Source organism: Ostrinia nubilalis, chromosome 28, assembly GCF_963855985.1.
Source record: "Ostrinia nubilalis chromosome 28, ilOstNubi1.1, whole genome shotgun sequence".
NCBI classification, from domain to species: domain Eukaryota; kingdom Metazoa; phylum Arthropoda; class Insecta; order Lepidoptera; family Crambidae; genus Ostrinia; species Ostrinia nubilalis.
The window spans coordinates 2210265-2235990 of record NC_087115.1 but is presented as its reverse complement, the minus strand read 5'-3'; the positions used below and the strand labels follow the sequence as shown (position 1 = coordinate 2235990).

General features: G+C 36.8%; 1 protein-coding gene across 1 annotated transcript in view; it reads left to right on the top strand.

Annotated features, from left to right (window-relative positions):
• The first annotated feature begins 3466 nt into the window (after positions 1 to 3466).
• Positions 3467 to 25726, top strand: part of LOC135085358 (nucleolar protein dao-5-like) — a 58916-nt gene continuing 36656 nt past the window's right edge. The window contains exons 1-8 of the mRNA XM_063980148.1: positions 3467 to 3891; positions 9217 to 9383; positions 11819 to 11929; positions 15761 to 15874; positions 17238 to 17357; positions 20767 to 20817; positions 22349 to 22531; positions 25357 to 25448. Of these exons, the coding sequence (XP_063836218.1) occupies positions 9239 to 9383; positions 11819 to 11929; positions 15761 to 15874; positions 17238 to 17357; positions 20767 to 20817; positions 22349 to 22531; positions 25357 to 25448 (816 nt within the window). The 5' untranslated portion in view covers positions 3467 to 3891; positions 9217 to 9238. The remainder of the gene's footprint in view (positions 3892 to 9216; positions 9384 to 11818; positions 11930 to 15760; positions 15875 to 17237; positions 17358 to 20766; positions 20818 to 22348; positions 22532 to 25356; positions 25449 to 25726) is intronic.

Below are 25726 nucleotides of genomic sequence, written 5' to 3'. Positions count from 1 at the left end.
AAAACAGCTGACGTACGCTGTTGAACGACCAATCGTATCGCAGAATCGAGAAGCGTGTCTGGATTGTTGACGTTAAAAATTACCGTAATCGGGGCTCTGATGGTCTTGTCTTAAACAAATTAATTATTGCGATAGCTAAAGTTGAATAAAACTTTAAAAATTTAGTACACCTAATTTTACAACTAAGATTACTTCGTGTTCAACAATATAACTTGCAGATGGCGCTTTTTGTTGTTGTTTGTTGGTGCTGTTTTTTTTAATAACAGCTGACAGACTAGTGCTGTGCTATGATATAATTGAAAATTTTCAATCGTAATAAGTATGTTAATTGAACAGTCAATAATTACTAAAACAAATTCTACCTGATGCATACTTACGTGTTTTATATTTTAATTTGTCACGGATAGGCTTCACATAGTTAAAAGCACTCTAGATCTATTTAATGTATATAAGCGAAAGATCACTGATTGACTGACTCACTCATCACGAAATCTCAGAAACTATAACTAACACCTACAAACTTGAAATTTGGCAGGTAGGTTCCTTATAGGATGGGTTTTTTAGTGTGGAACATTTGATCCTCCTATAAGAATCGTAGACTCAAGTTAAATTCTTTTTATTCAAATTAAAATTTGGCTTCATTATTTTTAAAATCAATTAATCATTTTCAATTGAAAGTATCTTATTCAATTTTTATAATTGGCACTGCACTATTACTCAATGTCAATGACATTTTAATGTTGCCATATAAAAAAAAATCATATCCTTTGTTTCGTCACACACAGAGTACAAAGATCACTGCGTTTTTACCCGACTGCGCCAGGAGGGTTAATGTTTTGTAAAGATAAGTATAAAATAATATTTTTATCAAATTAAATTAAGTACATAATAATATGCTAATAAAGGAACTAAAAACTAGCTTTTTCTTTTTATAATATTGATTCTGAATAAGAATTCAACAGGTAATAAACTACGAATTTTAGTGTTTTCACTGTTAAAATAAAAATAAAATTAAGTAATACATTCTTTATTTTAAGCATAAGTTTTATTTTCAATTTTTCACATACAAAAAATCTATAGCCTCAAAAGAAATATCAAACCATAAATAATAATTATTACATTGTGAAATTCAAGTTTCATCGCATCAAATCGAGTCTTCACTTCAAGTGCAGACTAAACTGAGTCTGACCACACGTCTGATTAATTTTGAATGAATAATGAAAGTTAAATTCCATCCTCATCATTCCGCTGCTGATTAAATTCATGAAAGAACCAAATTTTAATGGAAGAATTTTGTTTAGGTACATGCATCCTTAAATTCCAGACACTTCAGATAGGTCGTCCATCTGTCGAGCAGGTGGTCGCCACACGCTTCACCTTACTTACCATACCTTGTACAATCTGCCTAAGTACGTAGCCGTGGCAGTTTTTTTATTTTTTACTTTAATGTCCTGGCTTGGTATTTTTGCTTGCTAAGACTGTCTAACAGTGCATATAGCCGATAAGCCTAAGAGAGAAACAATTCTCAAAAATGTGAAATGAGTTTTTTAATTTTTTAATAAGAGGTTTGCTATATTTCTCAAGAAAAGTATGCAATACGTTTCTGTACCATCTCGTAGCCGATTGTCTCACGAGTAAGATAGAATCGAATTTATTTTTTATTTTTCTAAATAGTCATTTGTATTGGTGTTTCCCCAGCTTTCAGAAGCTCATTACAAGTAGCATAAAAGTTGTTGAGTTGTTTGAGAGGATCAGAGGATGAATGAAGGACTAATATGAGATCATCTTCAGTTTAACTGGCAATATAGTCTCCAGCACATTAGACTATACGATAATCGCACCTTTTAAAACTTACATAGATGCAGTAGGTACCTACTAAGTAATTTAGTTTGATGTGCGTTCGTCCGTACTTATCGGCCAGAGGTGTATGAACTTTGTAAACAACTCATAAACATAATACAAACAGAGCGAATATTGATCGATTATTGTACAACGCCACTATAAGCTGGTTGTAATCTGATAGCAGTGCCGATGTCTCTTTCTAATAATCTGTAGCCCCTCCCCTTAGCAAAAGCTCATATATATACTGTGGTATTGATTATTCTCTCTAGGTCATAACAATCGATTTTCCTTTGTTACCATCCTTCTATAGATTTGCATTAATTTTTGTTGGAATAATTTAGTTTAATACCTCTAAATAAGTACGTTAAACAAGTTTCTGGAGTATGAACTAAGGTCATAAAATAAGGAGCAATAATATGAAAATTGCAATCCACTGATAATTATTTTTTAAACAGTATTTCTGGTCATGATGCAATAAAACTTAATACACAAGTATTTTTTTTGTTTCATTCCTCCCATTGGTTTACCCGTTTCGGTAGTCCGGTTTTACCAGTAGATAAACTCAATCAAAATAATAACAATGATAATAAATAACGGCCTTCTATAAATGGAACGAATCCGTTGTGTCGATTAATTACCTGCAAAGAAGATTTTAGTTCTAGTTAAATTCAAATGGAAATACTTAATGATCCATTTGCAAACGTATAAAAACGCGACATTTCGTTCACTGGAAAGAAAGTTCGTAAAACAGGTTGAAAAAGTTGATCCAATCGGGAATCAAACTGGTTATCTTGCGTAATACGTTAATCACTTAGCCACATTACAGTTAAAATTTAACATGAGTACCTACCTACTTAGTTATTAATTACATTTTTTATAGACTGTTAAAAACAAAAACTTTGTTGTGACTCTTGTGAGTTAAATATATTTGACCTAAAAACAAAACAAACTAATCTCGTCTTAGTAACTAGTTTTCCATCCACTTAAGAAAAGAATAAAATTAAAACGCGGGTCAATTTACGTAAGCAAATGAATTTTAAACGAGCGTTCGAGTCGAACAAACGATACACAAGGTGATACAACAAAAGAAGTAACCTCGACTACCGATAACACAGGACACGATAACGCGACTGGGTAATAATACAGTGCCAACTCGACACCCAACCTACCTATAACTACCGTTTGCTCACACTGTCTTCCTCTGAACGCTCCTCACACACCCAACAAAATGTTACTGCATTCAATGAAAAATAGTAAAAAAAAGTTGAGCTAGATAATTTTGGGATTAAAATTACTATTATTTCCATTTTTTTGAAACATGTTAGTGTTGAGGAAATATTTTTTTTAGGCCTGGAAAAGATTTTTGAAAATCTGTTTATAAGTCGACCAATTTGAATAGGCTATGGACTCCGAAAGACAAAACTGCTTAACTCCGTCCGAGTTCCTATCAATGACAGCATAAACGTCAAATGAATGTATGAGTAATGTCAAAATAATGACATAAGAGATATGGTAAGGGTTTGATTCGGACCGTGTCATACATAATGACGCTGCCCAAGTGAAAATGGCACGGTTATACAAAATGTTGCCATATCAAAAATATTTTCGTCTTCTTCGCACATTTCGTAGGCAGTCGCATCACTCCATTGGAACATAAATGGACGTCGCGTTAGTATTTAAGATTTGCGATTTTTGTTTATATCTTCGTTAATCAGCACAGGAAACTTTTGTAATCACTTTTAAAATCATTTACACTGCACAAGGATGTAGTGCGCGTATAGAAAATTAATCGGGATAGTGTTATTTGTGTATTTTTCCGTGTCTTTGCTTCACACTAGTACCAACTTGGATAATTGATTGGTCTAAAGAAGTGAAGAGTAATTTTTCGCTTTCGTATGATGTTTTAAAATCGTTTTTACTCGTTGAATTATGTTTTTATGAACTTAAGTTGTGTAAAGTAACTGTTATAGTGTAAGTTTAACTTCGTTAGATGTTGTACAAGTGCGTTTTTAGTGTGTTTCAACAAAATGGTTTCGGAGTTGTAGTAAGGTGAGTTACTTACGCCGTTTTGGTATTGTGAAACTTGTTTACTGTTCTCCTATTTGTTGATAAGGTTTGTAATTAAATTCCAAGCCGTAATATTGTGGGTTGTCGACAATTTCATTTTGCTCAATCATTAGAAGTACCCATAATTTGTTGATTTTGGTGACACTTATTTTGGAAACTATCCATGGTAATTTTTTTCAACTAAAACTATTAACTTCAATTTTATCATACATTCTATATTACATTCTCTATAACCTATAAATTAATGAGAATTAATCTCCAGAACCGTCCTATATTTTTACGTTTCATTTTATATGTAAAAATGTATAGACCGTATCACATTTGCTTTAAACAGTCTTCACAGCATCATACATCCTTTATTTCTATGCTAATTTAAATTTAAAACGTCAACAATCAGACTAACAATACGTCTAAAATAAATATTCACCGCACCGACCTACCACAGTCCTAAAAAGGTCTTAAGTGCCGACAGAAGTCTCACAACAGGTTGAAATGACCAATCAACAAAAACTGTTCCGATTTTAAAGTTTCAAAAATTATGACACTTGTCCAGCCAATGGCTACTTAGGCCACACCCCTCTACTTCCTGTTAGTGACTGACATGTCAAAAGATGTAAACAAAACGGAGGGTGTGCAGTCGTAGACTTAAATCATTTTGCTTTGCAAACCTGTCAATTAGGATTAAGGGTGCTCTGACAGGTTGTTGAAATCCACCTTCTTTAATTTAGGTGATGTTTCATTTCATGGTGCATTTTTTTTCCTTTTCTATTCTGCTACTTGGCAATCTGTTTCCGTAAAACAATAATCCAATCATATGTCTGATTCCAATCCGGTCCTTGAGGCATTCAGTAAGAGACTAGTCCAGTGAGTCATCTCTTATTCTTTTACTGCGTATCTTTTCGCTAGGTTTTGAATGCTATGTCTCTTCAGTCTGGAAAAGTGGAGACTGCCAGTTCCTTGCAGTTGAGAGGCGAGTTCGTTTCTGTGACTATCCAGTCTCAGTTGGTAACTTTTACTGTGTATGTTGCATTTAGTTTTCTTATTCGTTGTTTATGCATCTTAAACTTACCTGATGGTAAGTGAGTAATGCCCATTTTCACCATCAATCCCTAATTTTTAAGTGACCCATTTGGAAACAAAATTACTATTTATGTGTTACCATAGGGGTCGCTTAAAAATTAGGGATTGGTAGTGAAAATGGGCACAAGTCTCAGGTAGTTACGTTTCTGTAGTATATTTGCTTTTTACTGAGTAAGTACTATTTTCTTAAGTTTTAAAGTCAATACAAAAACACAAATTATTTAAATTCATAGTAAAATTTCTCTGGTTTCACACCTACTGGATCACCAGTTTTCTTGTGACTCTTGTGAGCTAAAATTTAGAATTTCCAATCATCTAAAAATCTTGAATATGGATTTTGTTCAGTATTTTTGTCTTTATTGTGAATTATGTTTCACAATAAAGACAAAAATACTAATATGAATACTGAACAAGAATATAGTTTCAAAAAGCCATTTCTGCTTCTAAGGTACAATCATAGACTAAATACCTAATTAAATAATTAATTACTACTCAATCCAAAATTAACTAATTTATAAATTAGATTTAAATGGTGATTAATTACATTCATTACAATAATACCATGTAACTGTACTTAACGTACTAAATGTACGTATACCCACAAGGTGGACCGACGACATCATAAAGGTAGCAGGAAAGCACTGGATGCAGGCCGCTACCAACTGGGTAACATGGAAAGCATTGGGGGAGGCCTATGTTCAGCAGTGGACGTCCTATGGCTGAGATGATGATGATGATGATGATAAACTGTACTTAACCCTTAATGAGCCAGTTGGAATCATCTTTTATGTTTTTATTCTCTAGTGTAATAAATGAAAAATTTTAACTTCATATTATGCTGATTTAAGATTTAAGTTAACTTCAAAGCAAGAAACTTAGGCTAGGTTGCACCATTTTACTTTATAACAATAACAAACGCCAAAAATCTGACAAATTCCATACAAAATACACCGGTTATCGTTATAAAACGCTTTAAAGTTACGTGGTGCAACTCAGCCTTACATCGCTAATTGATTGTTGTCTATAGTTTATCTGTAATGAAATGTTATTCAATTTTCCATCATCCAATAATAGCAAAGAAATGATCCCCCCGACCCCTAGCTAATGTAATACTTGAATGATCCCTAATTATGGCCTCTTTCTATTAATGAGGATGCGTGGTCAGTACAGGAACCTGCTTCTGAAAATATTGTAACCCCTAGTTTTACTAAATGCCAATTTAACTAGCCCAGTCAGATAAAGATTTCTTTTAAACGGACTGAAGATGGCCCTCTGTGAAAGCCTTTACCTCAGTTGAACCATATAACGTTATTATTACTATTCAGACCCCCCCCCCCTCATCACCTCTGAGATGTCATTAGAAATAGCAAATTAATAATCCCCCCGCCTCCCTATATTGCTTAAAAATTTGAATGGGCCCTAAATGGTACATTTCAACAGTTTCAGTTGGAAGACGGCCCTCTGTGAAACACAGCTCGACTCGGCACTACCTCAGTTGAAGGAGTCCTCTCCCTCCATGTCATTAACAATGGCAAAGCAATGATCCCCCGGCCCCCCTATACCGCATAAAAACTTGTATGGCCCTTAAACGGTACATTAAAACAGTTTCAGTTAGCACAGGCATCTAAACCACAAAATCATGACACTACGCTGGAAATACGACAGATGATTACTGAAAAGAGAAAACTGCGACGTCAGTGGCACACCAGCAGGAATCGTCAAGATAAGAAAGCCCTTAATAGAATACAAAAGGAACTGAAGGAAATGCTAAGAGAAAATGAGAACAATACCCTCCAAGACAAACTTAAGACTCTATCACCGTACAAAGCAGAGGATTATACACTTTGGAAAATGACCAACTCACTGAAAAGGCCAAAAGAACACATTCCTCCACTGAGACAAGCTAACGGCAACTGGTCACGAAAGCCTCAAGATAAAACTGAGTTATTTGCTAATTTCCTAAAAAATGTATTCAAACCCAACGAACCTGATAATACACAATCAGAGCAGGATATTGACGAAGTCTTAAACAGTGACCAACAACTGTCGCCGCCATTGAGACTTGTGACGGCAATAGAAGTCAAGAGAACTATCATGCACTTAAAACAAAAAAAGGCACCAGGATTTGATCTTATAACGGCAGAAGTTCTCAAGCAACTACCAAGAAAAGGCATCGTCCTGCTGACAATCCTCTTTAATGCAATACTGAGATTACAACATTTTCCAGAGTTATGGAAAGTATCCATCATAAACATGATAGCCAAACCGGGGAAGCCTCCTACAGAGGTTACATCATACAGACCCATAAGTCTTCTTCCTTTGCTGTCAAAAGTTTTCGAGAAACTGGTTCTGAAACGCCTACTACCAGCACTAATAGCAGACAAAGTTATACCAGACCACCAATTCGGCTTCCGCCAAAACCATGGGACGACGGAACAAATACATCGAGTAGCGCATACGATACGGCAAGCACTCGAGAAAAAAGAATACTGCTCGGCAGTCTTTCTCGATATCCAGCAGGCCTTTGACCGCGTGTGGCACAAGGGCCTATTATACAAGCTTAAGATTCATCTGCCAAATACTGCGTACATGTTGCTGAAGTCCTATCTGCAAGACCGATTATTCCAGGTTAAATACGAGGAGTCTCTGTCTTCAATCTGCCAGATAGAAGCAGGGGTACCCCAAGGTTCGGTGCTGGGTCCTGTGCTATACACAATCTACACCGCTGACCTACCAACGTCAGATAAAGTTGTGACTGCTACCTATGCGGATGACACTGCAATACTCTCCTGCAGTAAAGACCCGAACACAGCATCTGCAAAATTACAAGAATGCCTGGACGAAATTGGACGATGGCTGAAAAAGTGGAGAATCCGAGCAAGCCCAGCAAAATCCGTCCACATAACTTTCGCGTTAAAGAGAGGGGACTGTTCACCGGTGACACTGGATGGTGCTGTCCTGCCAACAGACACGACAGTAAAATACCTGGGCATGCACTTGGATAGGAGACTCACTTGGCGAGCCCATATAAAGGCCAAAAGAGAACAGGCAAACAAAAAGTTTGCAGATATGTACTGGCTGCTAGGCAGACATTCAACGCTAAGCCTGGAAAACAAAGTCCTAATTTACAAGTCTATCCTTAAACCGATTTGGACATATGGCATACAACTCTGGGGGTCAGCTAGTCACTCAAATGTTGAAATCCTGCAGCGCTACCAGAACAAGGTGTTAAAGATCCTGACCAATGCCCCATGGTTCACACGAAACACGGAAGTGCACGAGTACCTAGAAATCCCTACAGTCAAGGAGGAAATAGAAAGTTCTTCTGTATCCTACAAGCAACGCCTTGAACGACATAGCAACCATCTGGCTACACAGCTCGTGAATACAAACAACTGCCTGTTTCGGTTGAAAAGAATGCGATTGGCTTCCATATAAAACTTCTCAGGAAGAAAAAGAGCAGGGATGACACATCACAGGACGTGCACTCCCAAAAGTCGAATTAACAATCAACATCAAATCTGATTAAAGCCGCTGGGCTGATTGCAGATAAAATTAAAAAAAAAAAAAAAAAAAAAAAAAAAAGTTAGCACAGACGGAAGATGGCCCTCTGTGAAAGCCAGCTCGATTCAGCACTACGTCAGCTGAAGCCCATAACGTCATCACTATTCAGACCCATCTTCTATGTCATTAGAAATAGCAAATCAATGATCTCCCTTCCCTCTTTACTGCTTAAAAACTTGAATAGTGGTATGTTTCAACAGTTATCGGCCGTTTAGTGTAGTGGTTCGAAATGGACTACTATGCCGAGAGGTCGCGGGTTCGATTCCTGCACATTATTGGACTGTTTGTTTTCTATGTATAAAAAAATTGTGTGTATTTAAAAAAAATATTTTAAGTATGTTTATATTCGTTGTCTAGTACCCATAACACAAGCTTTACTTAGTTTGGAACTGTCAGTTAAAAATGTAAGTGTAAAATGTCCAAGTTTATTTATTTACTAGCGGCCGCCCGCGACTTCGTACGCGTGGATCCGTTTTACCCCGTTAGGGGTGGAGTTTCGTAAAATCCTTTCTTAGCGGATGCCTACGTCATAACGTCTACCTGCATGCCAAATTTTAGCCCGATCCGTCCAGTGGTTTGGGCTGTGCGTTGATAGATCACTATGTCAGTCAGTCAGGCAGCCAGTCAGTCACCTTTGAGTTATACATATATTTATTTATTTAGTTTCAGTTAGCACAGACGGAAGATGGCCCTCTGTGAAAGCCAGCTCGATTCAGCACTACCTCAGTTGAAGCGGGAGGAGAACTCCCACGGCAGCAGCGACGAGTGCAAGAGCCCCGACAAGAAGCCCACGATGGAGCCCAATGGGGACATCTATGGGCTGGACCAAGGTAACTAGAGAAAGACCATAAGACCATTTGAATTCCATGAATTTAAAGTAAAGAAATTACGACTCTCGTCTTTACAAGGTTTTGGAATTTGGTTAGGTTAACGAATAGTTAAGTTTGCGAACAGTTAAGTTTACGAAGTTAGGGTTTGGAACAGTTACGCTTACGAATAGATAGGTTTTGACTGTAAACCTAACTATTCGCTAACTTCACTGTTTTTTGACCGGACTACGGCCCGATTTTTTCGCCTGATTTAGCGGTGATGTATGGTTTATAATGAACGTGTGCACATGCATCGGACATAGGTAAGGCGAGAAAATTGACAGCAAACGAAGGATATCCGCACGGTAATACTATCTAAACAGTATTCCAACTCAGCCATATTTTTGAAATAAATGACAACAGTCGTGCGGTACGTCACGTAATGACAACATGCGATAGGGCTGCCTGCAGACCCTACTTTCATAACATCTGCCTACTTAGAATTTCTAGACTTGTGATTGTATTTTTATATATAATTTTGACAAACAAAATACTTTGTGAGTGGAATAGGATAAAAATGCATGTTGTTTTGTGATTAGTAGATTCTATTAAAACAACATATTTGTATTAAGACATAATAAAAAATCTTATAAAGGACATCATCCACGTTTCATATATTTTTGGTCCAAAATCAAAAGTGCCGGCCAACAAAAAAAAGTGCTGTATTCTGACAGAATACGTCTGCCTTAGCATATGTTACTATGGCACCAAAGCCGTAGCTCCACTGTGCGTCGAGTATTTGAGATCTAAAAGTCATCGACTATTCATACATTTTTTGTTCAAAATCAAAAGTGTCGGCCAATAAAAAAAAACGTGCTGTATTCTGACAGAATACGTCCGCCTTAGCATTTGTTACTATGGCACCAAAGCTGTAGCACCACTATGCGTCGAGTATTTGAGATCTAAAATTCATCGACGATTCATACATTTTTTGTTCAAAATCAAAAAGGTCGGCCAATAAAAAAAAGTGCTGTCTTCTGACAGAATACGTCCGCCTTAGCATTTGTTACTATGGCACCAAAGCTGTAGCACCACTGTGCGTCGAGTATTTGAGATCTAAAATTCATCGACGATTCATACATTTTTTGTTCAAAATCAAAAATGTTGGCCTATAAAAAAAAAAGTGCTGTATTCTGACAGAATACGTCCGCCTTAGCATTTGTTACTATGACACCAAAGCTGTAGCACCACTGTACGTCGTAGTATTTGAGATCAAAGTTAGTCGTTTCATATATTTTTAGAACTCAAATACTACGATGCACAGTGGTGCTACAGCTTTGGTGCCATAGTAATAAATGCTAAGGCGGACGTATTCTATCAGAATACAGCACTTTTATTTTTTGGCCGGCACTTTTGATTTTGGACCAAAATGGATGATGTCCTTTGCGACCGTAAAATGTATGCGCCTCGACTTAGGCGTACATAATGCTTGATTATTATATTTATAGTGTTTTTGGAAACATGGATAAGGAGGAATAAAAAGGAATATTATGCTAATAATAGTAGAAATACAAAAGTTTGTAAGTGTGTATGGATATAGGTAGGTTTGCTACTCTTTTATCTATGGGTGCGTTATTGAGGAATTCGTGCAACCAAAAACAGCACAAACAGCACCACTTGACATATTTATAAATAGGTACTTATAATTAATTTTATAAAAAAAAAATTACCGCTTACTGTTTAAACACATCGTCCGTTTATTACTGTGGCACATTCGCGACACCCCCGACTTTTGCATGTCGAGCGCATACCGACATTTGAATTTCGATGGAAAGCTCGCGTCCCGTCTGTTTATATGAAGTTACAATACTGTATGATATTATTACCGTGATATCCGTTTTTTGACGGTCCGTCGTCTGGTGAAAAACGGATTTCTACAAACAGCTTTAGGGTTTCGAACTTTTAGGTTTTTGAACAGTTCTATATCTAACAGCGGGAAGTGCCTGGATGCGGGCAGCGCAGGACCGGTCGTAGTGGAAATCCTTGTCCAGCAGTGGACGTCATTTGGCTAAAACGAACGATATTCAACAATGCTTGATATATCAAACATAAAAACTCCTCATCATCATCATTTCAGCCATAGGCCTCCCCCAACGATTTCCACAATGACCGGTCGGTAAAGCCTGGTCCGTGAGCACGTAGAATCCCGTCCAATGACCCCAAGCAGCCCATCCTTGTCGCTCGCGCGTAATTATGTTGCTGTCGCGCTCGCACACTCACTGCGGGCGCGCGTCGCACAGTCGTGACAGCAATATAATTACGCGCGAGCGATAAGGATGGGTAGCTTGGGGTCATTGGACAAAATTCTACGTGCTCACGGACCAGGCTTTAGCGGCCTGCATCCAGCGCCTGCTACCTTTATGAGGACTCCTAACCCCCCTTTTTTCCATCCACAGTGCCTGGAGGTCTACCCCTGAGTGTGGACTACCGATCCCCGGTCTCCCACTTTGTGCCGCCAGCTGTCGAGTTGTACGCGGCAAGACACAAGCCCGAGCAGATCAGTCCGCGTGAGTGGTTCATGGTTTTTGACACTAGGGGATCAGGGGATTCTTTAATAGCTAGGAGTTCTGGGGATTATTTAATAGCTAGGGGTTTTGGGGATTCTATAATAGCTAGGGGTTTTGGGGATCCTTTAATAGCCAGGGGTTCAGGGGATTCTTTAATAGTTAGGGGTTCGAGGGATTTTTGATAGCTTCAGGGGATCGTTCACTAACTAATAGATGAGGGTTCAAAAGTCCGCGTTAGTGGTTCACGGGCTCATTTTTAACATTTAAGGGTTCAGGGGATCGGACACTGGACTTTAGTAGCTAAGGGATCAACATCGGGGATGGGATACACGACTGTATAAAGCTACATTATTTTTATTCATGGGTTTTTTAAATAACTAACCCCCTTACGAATAAAAATTACATGCTCGTTGAACAGTGTTTTAAAGTGACGTTTAGTATGGAATATCATTTTAAAACTATGTTCAAAAAGAGTGAAAATATTAATAAGGGAGTAATGCCCGTTTACACCATTAATCCCAAATTTTTAAGTGACCCCTATGGTAACACAACAGGAATTTAGTTTTCATAGGAGTCACTTAAAAAATAGTGATTGATTGTGAAAACGGGCATAAGAGTTCAGAATGTAGACATAACACTAATTGTATAAACTATAAAGTAACTAACATAGTTTTAGAATAGGGGATAGATAGATACTGAGTAATTGAGTGAAGTACATTTATTATTGTTCATGAGCTTTATTGAACTGTATAAACCCTGGCTAATCGTATAAAACTGCATTATTTAAATTCATGAGTATTTTTGTGGTTCATTTTGGTTGTATCTTAGGGCCCTCGTCCACGGTGACTTTTGACAGCATCGTTACTAACGCGCGTTAGTCGCATTTGCAACGCACTGCAGAAGTGATGCCAACGCGCTACTAACGCGCTACAGGCGCGACTGCATCGCTACAAAAAGTCGCCGTGGGCGAGGGCCTTTATCCCCTATTTTAAACGATATGTCACAACACTATAGCTCATACAGTTTGACACCAGGGTTGTTACCCCACACTATAAAAGATGATCTATATTTGTATTTTAAAATGGCACTTGAAATTCGAGCGTAGATTTGAGTCTGTGATTGGTTGAATTCCAATATTTAGACCAGAGATTCCCATAGTTTCGAGGCATCTTGTGGTGTTGGAAAGTCATTAATTTTCTGTAAATAGGCTTCTAAAAAGCGCTTTTACACGTCCTGTTTTTACTTTAAACCTATTACTGCTTCGGGACAATAAATGGGCCTGTGCTGAGAAAAAATACCGCAAGGAACTTTGAAACCTACACACGTGCAGACGCTTTTTGTGATCGACAAATTGTTGTAGGACCCTCTGAGAGAGCTCTTTTTGGGAAGGCAAGACAGTTAAAAACATAACCCTCCTTCTGGCGCAGTCGGGTAAAAAAGGGAATAATAATTCTGATTTTAGACCAATCACAAGATTTTAATCTATTCTCGAATGAAAACCATGTAAATATGTACAATGTCTGTAAATAGGATTTTGTCGCAACCATGATATCTTAGTGCAGGTTTCACTACAACTATTACATTGACGGATTTCACGCGAGTTTTTAATGTTGTTTAACGCCATCTATCGCAGTTTAGGTTCACCATTCAAGAAGTACACGCAAACAGGTTGTTTAGCGCCATCTGTTGTAATTTAAAATCACTACTCGGAGGCGAATTATGATCGTCGTACTGATGTACCATCTGCTACATTCGGTAGATGCACAGTGAAACTCACATTGCAATGAGGGTTTTCGCGAATGAAAGATCCACTAGATGGCGGGACGTGGATGTGGGGTCTGACTGCTGCGTGATTGGTGGATTTTGACATATCTGTCAATGTCATGTCAAAAATAACCAATCATGCAGCATTTTGACCGTCTATGTATTGCCATCTGGCGGATTTTTCATTCGCGAAAACCTTCATTAGTTGAGAATTTTAAGATGTTATAAGATTTCGTCAATATACTGAATGTATGTTCAGTGGATTACTAATGTTTGGCCAAAAAACATTTCCCAAATTATCACATCGCAAACAACGTTTCGCAAATTTTCATTTGGCAAATTCTCATTTGGCAAAACAACTTATTGCAAACTTTTAATTCGCAAATGTCGTTTTTGGCATATGATTGTTTCGCAAATTATTGTTTGGCAAAGTATGTTTTGCCAAATGTTTCATTTAGCAAAAATATTTCACGATAAACTATTTACAAAATAATTTGATTAGTGCATAGAATGGAATACAAATTAGCTTGTGGTTATTATTTTGTTTAGTGGGTAGTTAATATAAAATTTGTTCTAAATTAATTATCATATTTCATTCTTTTTATCGAAATTTCCAAATGATTAACAATAGAGGTGATTCTAGCGCTCGGCGGCCGCTGCCGCGGCACGCTTCGCTCGCCTTCGCGCGTTAAGGGTCACTGTTCTAACCTAACCTAACCTACTATTTTCTGCAATACCTACTTTCTGCAACCATACTATTTTCTGTCAATCTCTTTGTTTTACATAAAATTCTTGTGAAAACCATGATCATCTGCCTTATGCTTTGATTTGTGGGTAACGGTGGGTAAGTATGTGAAGTGTCAATTTGACCAAACAAATTATTTGGGATATAATATTTGGCAAAATAAAACATTTGCTATATAAACATTTGCCAAGTAAAATTTGGCCAAATGATAATTTGACCAAATGAATTAGTTGCGAAAAGTACAGTTGCTAAAAGTTCATTTGGGAAATGAAACTTTGGCGATAAGTTGTTTGCGAAGTGAAATTTGGCGAAAAGTAATTTGGCCAAACGGAAGGATACCATGTTCAGTAGTCAAGCCAGTGCGTCACAGATTTATAAAGCAGGGCACTCGCTTAGAGAAATCAATTCTGCAATATGCACAAAAGTAACTAAACTTTCTTGTAAATGGTGGTGTATGTTTTATGCGCTTTTAAAAGCAGCATTTTCCAGGTTTTTTCAGAAAGCACTTAGCTAGTTTCATATTGTACATAATTCGCTGGCACCTAAAAACGATATTAAATCACTAGGCTATTGTAGGCATCAGAAGATAACACTAATGTAGCGATGCCTTCCACTCGCTGGACCGACGACCTAGTAAAGGTCCCGGGAGTCCGGGAACCTATAGGGAGTGTGCAGGACTGGTCGTAGTGGAAATCCTTGCGAGAGGCCCACTCCCATCAGTCTTTAGGTTGAAAAGGAAAGGCAGTGGAGATTTATTTGAAGACTTCTAATAATTATTAATTACTGCTTACCAAAGTCCTCGTACGAAGACAATACATAAATGTTCATATAAAACTGGATTCTGTTAGGTTTCCAATTTTTTTTGTGTGGTCTATGGTATTTAGTCTTTATTTTAGTATTTAGACTTGATATTTGTTGCATGGCTTAAGTGTTCTGCAATTATTTTGCAATACATACAGGGTATAAGGAACATTAGATTTACTTCATTCATGATGCTACCATATTTTGAACTTTATTGTGATTAGTAATATTAAATTGGGAGATGAAAATAATAAAAAATAAACATTAAAACCAGTTGAAGAACCAGTTTTGGACCTTAAAATAAAGTAATAAGCTTTAAAATAAAGTGGTAACTTATTGCTTCAGCTTTTTCAAACGTTAAGTTTTCCATCTCGTTCCCTCTACCCTGTATAAATACTTTTATTCCTAATTATTTTATTGTTTTCAGCTTTTTTCAGTAGTTAAGTAGTTAGTATTAAGTTGTTTTCGATTATTTTTGCATGTATTCTTACCCTTTCTTTTTTTACACGCCTCTTTTTCAGCAGAGCCTTCAGTGGTAACTCCAATCAAGCGTAAACGGGGCAGACCGAGGGTAGACAAGACCAGTCCAGAATATTTGGCCAATCTGGCCGCGAGAAAGCAGGCCAAAGAGATGGGTATGTAGGTGTATAAATAAAAGGTTATGGTGCCTATCACGGGTGTGGTGACTTGGAAATAGTGACTAACTCTACTAAAATTGGTAAAAAAGGTCAATCTTTGATTTTCTGTCAGAAAGAGAATGTGTTATGAGAGGAGTATGGAATTAAATGGTAACTGAAAATAGTAACTAACAAAAAAAAAATTTTTTTATCTTTGTATGTACTTTGGATGATAAAAAAAAGATTGTGATATTTAGTTGATGTATGGTGTAAGACAAGTTTTGTTGTGCCTTTCACGAATGTAGTAACTCAGTAATAGTGAGTCATTCTTCAGTCTCTATAAAAATGTTTTACGTACGGTCTAGTGAGAATGCGACTGAAAAAAGTGTGTTACTTAGTGTGAGAAGTTGGTTGATATCTCAGATATAGTGGCTATCTCCACTAGACTGAAAATTGGATCATAAAACTTTCCTTTGAAGTTTGTATGTGTTTTTCTGTGACATTTAGGCTGTGTGCAAAAATAAAAAAATCCCATTTATTTCAAAAATATTTTGTTTGGTTTAAATACGTTTTTTGGTAGGATGTCATTTTTTGATGATAGTATAGTATTTTATTATGGTATCCAACATAAATGGTTGCATTCAAGAATAAGTCTAATGGAAAAGATAAATAAAAAAGAATAAAATAAAAAATAAAGTCTGAAATTAGGCCATAAATGTAGGTAAGATATAAAAAGACTGTTTGTTAAAAGCTGAATGGTTGATGTTTTTTCAGGATTTCTACGACTTTTTTCTTTCCCCTTTCTATTCCTTCTTTATTGTTGTAGTGTATATTTCTTTTTTCATTAATGTTGTATGTGGTTTTTCTTATTTTTTGTTTTTTTTTTTCGCCAAATCATCATTTTTCATTTAAAAATGCATCACTTACAAGACTAATCCATCCATTTTCTTCTCTCTTTTTGAACATGCTATCCATATTTTACACTTTTTTCTTTTTGCCGTTGCGAAAGTAACTGTGCACTAGTCTCGAAAGTTATTTTCATAATACGAATCAAAAAATCACACACTGTGTTCTTTAAGAATAACACATAGAGTTGATTTTCGGGTGCTTGATTCAAGTATTTGTACAATACCGAATTAAAACTAACCAAGCCTCATCAATCACAGCACTGTGTACTCTAAGCAAAAGACATTGAGTTGCTTTTCAAGTGTCTGATTCAACGCACTACCGTACTTACCTCATGCTGTGTACTTTGGGGTGCTTTATTCAAGAATTGTCCAACACCAAACTAACTACCTCATGCTATGGCATCGTTCTAACCACCACCATCAAAAAGCTTGGGTAATTTGGTTTATTTATGAAACCAGCGATATTGTTGCAGCGGCCGTGATGAATAGTCGCTCGCCAGCAATCGAATCCGGGGAGAAACGTAAGCGAGGCCGCCCTAGAGTCGACAAGACCAGTCCTGAATATCTGGCCAGGAAGCGGGCTAGGGAGTTGGGTGAGTGCTGAGTCTAGGAGTGCTTTGAGTGAGTGGTAGTGATTTTGTGAGTTGTCCATAGCATTTGGGTGAGTCTCACATCGTTTGAGTGAGTCATATTCATTTAAAAATTTCCGTTGCGTGTTTTTAGTCATATTTTGTGTGATTTTTCGTTAGTTCTGACTTGTCCATTAGGGTGAGTTTCAGTTAGCACCCAGTAGCTCTGACGTTTCCATTTGGGTGAGCGTAATATCCATTTGAGTGAGTTTCCGTAGAGTTTTTATAGTCATTTGTGAGTGTTAGTGATTTTTCATTAGTTCTGACTTGTCCATTAGGGTGAATTTCAGTAAGTACCCAGTAGTTCTGCCTTGTCCATTTAAGTGACAGTAAGTTCATTAGTTCTGAATTGTAATTTGCATTTGAGTATGTTTTTTAATTTAGTTCGATGTTAGAAAGTTTCAATTAGTTCGATTATAACGTAAGCGAGGCCGCCCTAGAGTCGACAAGACCAGTCCTGAGTATCTGGCCAGGAAGCGGGCTAGAGAGTTGGGTGAGTGTTGAGTTGAGTCTAGGAGTGTGTTGAGTGAGTGGTAGTGATTTTGTGAGTTGTTCATAGCGTTTGAGTGAGTTAAATATTCATTTGAGCGAGTTCCCGTGGCGTGTTTTCATAGTCATTTGAGAGATTGCTACCTAGTTTCAAAATTAGTTCTGAGTTGTCCATTAGCATTAGGGTGAGTGGCATTAAGTTTTCATTAGTTTTGATGTGTCCATTCTGGTGAGTGTCAGTTAGGTTATTAGTTAGATTTTTTAGTAAATTTTAATTAGTTCTGACATGTCCATTAGTGTGTCAAAAAGTACTTATTAGTTTTTTTTATCCACAATGAGGAAGCTCTTGGCCTGTATCTCACCTGATGGTAAGTGATGATTAGGCCTAAGGTGGAAGCGAGCTTCACCCGGAATCCTCAACCACGGAGGAACTGGCTATCTTACCTCTAACTGCCGGAACACAACAATGCTGTTAACATTGTTGTTATGGCGACAGACTTGAGTAAGATGTTGGCAGCTAGCGGACTTAGAACAAGCCCTACCACCAACCTAAAGTTACGAGTTGTCCATTGGCATTTTTATTAATTTGAGTGAGCGTTAGTACGTTTTCACTTTTCATTAGTTCTGTCTGAGTTGTCCATTCAATAGGTCTGAGTAGGATAATTTTTCCTTAAAAAAAAAAACAAGTGAGTGCCAGTAAATTCTCATTCGGTCTCAAGTGTTTTGTTTATTGCCATTTGAGTGTGTGCATTTTTATATGGGTGAGATTGCATTAGTTAAGGTGTCCATTAGCATTTCTGAGTTTTTTGTGATTGTTTGAGTGTCTATAGTCTGGTCTGCGAGCACGTAGAATTTTGTCCAATGACCCCAAGCTACCCATCCTTACGCTCGCACACTCACTGCGGGCGCCCATCGCACAGTCGCGACAGCAATATAATTACGCGCGAGCGATAAGGATGGGTAGCTTGGGGTCATTGGACAAAATTCTACGTGCTCACAGACCGGGCTTTATAAGTCTAAGCTTTAGTTGTCCATGACTTGTTAAGTTGGTTACGTTCATAAGCGACTAAAGTTATCATATCGATAAAAGTCAAAAAGATAGCTAAAAGATGACAGTCTTGCACTTCCCGCGACATTTACTAGATCATCGGTCCACCGAGTGGGAAGCCTGTCCACGGCACGTCTTCCGGTTTGTGGTCGTCACTCGAGAACTTTACTGTCCCAATGGTCATCTGTCTTGCGAGATATGTGCCCCGTCCCAGTATCACAGTATTCATAGCAAAAATTCAAGTGGAAATCAAGAAATATTAAAAACCATGAAATTTTGAAAAGGTTCTCACATTTTATTCTTTAAATAAATGTATACCGTATATTTTGTGCTGACGTAAAATAAAAAATAATTGCTATGTCCTTAAGGAGATTTTCTGGTACAGCATGAGATGTAGATCTTCTTCTATTGTGATAGCGTTAATAATCGGTCTATTCCACTTTAATCACCTGGCTTTGATCACCCAGATGATCAAAGTGGACTCCAAGCGACAATTTGGTGCCCTTTGATCACCCATGGATAAGATGACCTGGGTGATCAAAGTAGACTCCAGTTAGATTATTATTTTAGTTTCCTTTGATCACCTTTAAATAAATCACACCTCATCTGAATAGTCTCTTACATATTTTGTTTTGTAACATTTTTGATATTTTCTAAAAACCGCAACAAACAAATTGGACATGTATGACATGTATGACATGTATGTGACTATTTATAAGTGATCAAAAGAAACTAAAATAATATTTTAACTGGAGTCCACTTTGATCACCCAGGTCATCTTATCCATGGGTGATCAAAGGACACCAAATTGTCGCTCGGAGTCCACTTTGATCATTTGGGTGATCTAAGTGGAATTTGATCATCTGGGTTATCAAAGACAGGTGATCAAAGTGGAATAGACCTTATAATCCTGGTGGCATGTAGTGTAGCTTAGTGCCTTGTCAATTACAAAGTGTGTATTACAGATCAAATCTAAGAACTACTCAATTTTATACATTTGATGCTTTATATTGGTTGTATTTCTATAGTTATACATAGCGACAGACTTAGGTAAGATGGTGGAAGCCAGGCGGGTTTAAAATAAGTTCCACCACTAACGGGGAAAACTAGGATCTTTTTTCATCTTTCCCCGGTGGGCTTCTCCCCACAGATCACTGAAACTAAAGGGAGATTTGACAAGGGGGCGGGGCAGGTGTTGCAGCAATATGCCCAAAAACGGAACACATTGCTTCTTACGTCATAATTTAAACAGTTTAGTACATTGCTTGCGTAGTACTAAAGATTATTCGAACGTTGACTACTTATACCGCAGTGGATAATGAGCACATATTTTAATTACTTTGTATGTGTACTCAGCGCATTAGTTAGCATCTCTCTATATCTCTATGCTTCCCCCAAATGGAGAAAATTTAAATGTAAGTTTCATCTTCGCATGAAAATTACCAATTTCCCCCTCTTATGTATTTTTTAGGAATTACTGCTTTCCTACGATACAGGCGTCGCTTTTATCTTAGGAAGCAGGTAGTTACAAAATTAATCTGTTTTTGGGGGTAATAAATTATTCTTAAATTCGGGGCAAGACTTGGGGTAAGATGGGAATGCCCCGTTTATGGTCCAAAAATTCCCAGTAATATAACAATTTTTGCTTGATTTTTACAGGTGAAGATTTATTATTAATTTTTTCTTATTCGGGGCAAAACTCGGGGTAAGATGGGAATGTCTCTTTTTTGGTCAAAAAGTTCCCAGTATTATAAAAATTTTTTTGCTTGATTTTTACTGGAGATTTAGTTTTATTTATTCTAAACTTAGTAATATTACATGAACGTTTTTCCACAGAAGCATTGGAGCGGAAGGCGAAACGAGAGTATAAGCGGCGCGGGACTGCAGGTCAGTCAGTGACGAGGTTATAATAACAATAACAATCCCTACAGTCTTCTCTCGTTTACCGCCTTGATAACTGAAAAGAAAAAAAAAGCAGTCTATAAAGAGGTTATGATAACAATCCTTTCGTTCTTCTCTCGTTTACCGCCTTGATAAAACAAAAGTGCAAAAAAAATGTTTAATCAAATAGTACTTACATATTTTCAAGTCTTTAAAGAAAAAAAAAAAATTAAAATAATCAATAAAAGAACTTAAGCGATATTATTCAAGTATTTAAATAATAATTAATAATTATTAACGGGATTGCTACAATGTACCTTTTTATTTAATACAAATAATCTCGCTTCAAACTTTTACAAGACCCAATAATATCTGAATTGTATCTGTGTTTTCTCTATAAGTGGATTTTGTAAATTCTTTTGAGAAAATAAATGTCTTTAACCGGAATAATTTGATTGACTTGACTGTGCTTTAGACTTTATTTTCATGGTTTTCACGATTTTTTGACGTTATTGCCAAAAACATTTTTTTTTACTTACTATGAATGAAAGGTTTAAGCTGTCCACTTTACGAAACGAAAAGGGTCAAACTGGCCATATATTTTTTGAATGTCTCAAAAAAAAAAGTAGAGGGAAGCTTTTTTTTATTTCAAGGCGGTATACGAGTGATATAGGTAATTTAACAATGTAAATAATCATTTTTATAGGTGCCACGGAAGGGTCACTATAGCACTCTTATAACACCGTTTGATGCTTGAACTAACGTTGTGTTTTTTTTTCATCAATTAATGGACACTGTTTGAACATATTTCCTTGGTGTAAAGGACAATGCTAAAAAAAACCCAGGCCCGGCGGAAATGAAACATATCCGACATACAAGAGTAAAGAAAGGAATTTAAAAAAAAAACACATTTTTAAACTTAAATAAAGCTCCATTCAAAAAACAACTAGCAATTTATGACATTTAGAAAAAGATTTTGGTAATGCCGCCTACTGAATATTTTGTCACATATGAATACTTAAAATCCATTTCATTTGCGCCGGCCCTGGGTTTTTTTTCCATACTTCGTGAGCATTGTCCTTTGAAAATTTCTCCAATTATACAGTAATATTATGTATTGGAGGACTTTTTGACAAACACTCATTATGTCACTAAAATGTTTGAAGTAAATAATAACCACACTACGTGACACAGTATAATATGCTTTATTATAGTTTTTAGTAAATTGTCGATTATGAAACTGTATGTAATTATAAGTCACTAGTAGGTTTAACTACATAATGATATTTCTAAGTCCATTACTTTACAACAGTAGTTTTTGATGTAGTATCAATAGGAGACGCACAGACAAAAGAAGTGACGTCGCCGTTTTCCAACCAAACGAGCGTAACTTGTTTTTTTTTTCATTAAAACATTGCAGTCTTCTTTTTTATTTTTTTGATGCAGAACATATTTTCGAAATTTCAAATAATATGGATGTACAATTTCTTTTTTTTTGGCTTAACAAAATTAGCAAGAGAACATTTTCGGCCTACAGCGAAACCGGTATCGGTAGTGCCCCTCAAAGTGGGGGGTAACCGGGTCAAAAAGTTGCCAACGGCAAAAAAACCGATCGCGACCCCCATAAGGAAAGCGCCCCCTAAATTAGGGGCGAGGAAGGTGGTGGACAAACAAGCTATGAGCATTATCAGGCGAAATGCTAAATTTATAAAAAGGAAAGGTAATTTGGAACGAACGCATGAAGGTAGATAGAGGTAGTTAGGGGGTATGTTTGTGTTTCAAATCTAGGGATGCCCAACGTTTGAATTTTTATCGATATATTGGTATTTTTATCTCAATGGTATCACGTGTCACGGTGTGTATGTACACCTAATAAAAATAGAATAAAATAGGTACAAAAACTTTTTCGTAGTCAAGGACCATTAAAACAATTAATAGAACGTGTTAAAGAAATATGTATAGGAAAGAAATCAAAGAAGATTTGAAGAAAGTGCATGTCTACTAGTGCATCTTTTTAAAATCAAAATCAAAATCATTTATTCAGTTTAGACCACAAGTGGCACCTATGAACGTCAAAAAATATTTATTTTGTCGATACAGTGAAATGTCGATGTATTGTGGCAGCGACGATACCTGGTGAGCCAAGCTTGGTTAGTGGTAACAGAAACTACTGCTTGGGTACATATTCCTGAATTAAAGTTACATGACTAAGATATGGAATGTCAAATATATAATTCAAATTCAAATTCAAATTCAAATTATTTATTGCATGTCACATGGGTAAGGGTTGACAGGAACATAATATTGAACATGTGACGCCCTGTGAAGGCGTTGCAAAAACTTAAAAATAACATTAAATAAAATAGAGAATTATTACCTAAAATAAATTTATATATATAATATATTTGGATTTGATTAAAGAGGTTTTTTTTTATTATTTATTGGGCATCTCTATTTATTTTTCGAATGTTAAATGTATATTGTTGTGTAGGTAAAGGACAATGGGCAAAATGGTACCCGGCTCCAATAGATATGTGTCTAGTATCGTTTGAAAGGATTTACCAAGATGAACAACTTTTACTATGACCACCAGCCTCAGATCTGGTTGTGTACGAAGATATACATACTTTTTTGCAGAATGGTACCCGGCTCCAATAGTTATGTTTGTAGTGTCATTTGAAAGGTCTTACCAAGACGAACAACATTTACTATGGCCACCAGCCTCAGATCTGATTGCGTTCGAAGATTAAGATACTTTTTGTGTAACCTAAGTATCATACAGTATGAAGGGGGACGCGCTCGGGGCAGGGCACCGACGAGATGGTCGGACGCGGTGAGATGGTTGCATCGTGCGGTCCACACAGCTTATGACCACAGTCTGTGGAGGAACACTATCTGTGGTCGCGATCCTCATCAGTGAGGGACCGAGGAAAAAGAAGAAGAAGTATCATACGTGTCCATCGTATGGTACTTAGGTTATGCGAGGCAGGAAGGGCTTACTGCTCCAGCATCCTTCCTTAACTCTATAATGATTGATGGGGATAGTTGTGAATCAAACGTTTTTATTTAAAGAAGTACTAACCCCTTATTAATAAAAAGTTACACCTAGGAAGAACCTTTGATTAAAATGACATTTCCATACCAAATAACAATTTAAGCCAGAGTTCAACTAGGGTGTAACTTTTATTAATAAAGGGGTTAAAGTTGTATTACTTCTTAAGGGTTTTATTATGGGTTGCTAAAGCGAATAAACCCACAAGACCCAATAAGTCCACCCACAAGATGGACCGACGACCTCATAAAGGTAGCGAGAAGGCGCTGGATGCAGGCCGCCACCAACCGGCCATTGTGAAAATCATTGGGGGAGGCCTATGTTCAACTGGACGTCATACGGCTAAAATGATCATGATGATGATGATGAAAGCGAATAAAGGGCTAATAGCTTGGGTAGTTCATCGTAGGTATAATCCTTTCCTTTTCAATGCTTCTTTTAATTATATTAATAGATTGTAGTCATAATACATACTCGTATACATGGATGATTGTGTTATACTTTCATTATAATACTTAGTGGAATTACTGCTTTCAAAACGTGAATTAGAACTGGCCCCATAGCAGACATTTTCCTACATCTAGAGGCCTTTTAAAATATATATTGGTTATGGCTATTGGAGCGGGTACCACTTTCCATACATTTTTGCCCATCATCCTTTGAAAAATCTACTGAATGTTGTAAAAAAAATTGGTGTGCATGACTGTTTCTGAAAATTACCTATGAACTACAAATTTAATATTAAATTATACGATTAAAAAATATGAAAATGTACTAGTAAAATTCCCAAAATAAATGCATGAAGTAGAAATTTTTGAAGTAAATAAAATAAAATAGGTCTTCTAAGAAATAATAATATGATACATTTTCTGTGTAATTACTTAAATGTATTTTACTTGTATTTATTTTGCGTATGACAAAATTTAGTGCAGGGTTTCTTAACCATTTTGTAATCACTGGCCACAAAAAAAAATCAACAGTAATTACATGGAACCCTCGGTGGTCTATAGATTTGCTTAAGAGACCCTAATTTGATGCATGGTAGTCTGTGTGTAGTTTTTTAAAAGTTGTTGATAGAATAGCACGCGTTTCATTGTTAATAGTTTATGTTTATGAGATGAAATTATTTTTCAAATGTGTATGTATTCGATCCCCTTCATATTCACCAAGTTAAAATATTAAATTTAGTTTTTTATTCTTTGTTGGACGCAATTATTCAATTAAAAACCTATTATCACATCCTAATCATAGTTCAAAAAACGTGTTTAAAAAATTCCAATCCAAATTGTTTTATTTTATTATACCTGAGCCGAATAGTATTTTACTTTGTCACTTCAATAATATCACACTAACAGAGTACTTCGAACTTAATACATAAATAAATATGTGGTTGATAATGCAACTAAAATATTTTCTTTCGACTCCCAAACTATCTACAACTCTATCGATATCCCCCCATCCCTAAAGCTATCTAACCGACTCGATGCTTGCAGATTCGGCTGCGTCGTCCTCGGCTGGCGAGACGACGCCGCGTGTTAAGCGCAAATACACAAAACGCGCGCCAAGCGCCAAGAAAAATGACGCGGTAAGTATTCAGAAATGAGGATATGTAAAGCCTGGTCCGTGAGCACGTAGAATTTTGTCCAATGACCCCAAGCTACCCATCCTTATCGCTCGCGCGTTATTATATTGCTGACGCGACTGTGCGACGCGCGCCCGCAGTGAGTGTGCGAGCGCGACAGCAACATAATTACACGCGAGCGATACGTGCTCACGGACCAGGCTTTACCATAGACTGCATCTCACTTAACACCAGGTGCGATTGCGGTCAAATACCTGCCTTGTTATGCATAAAAAAATAGT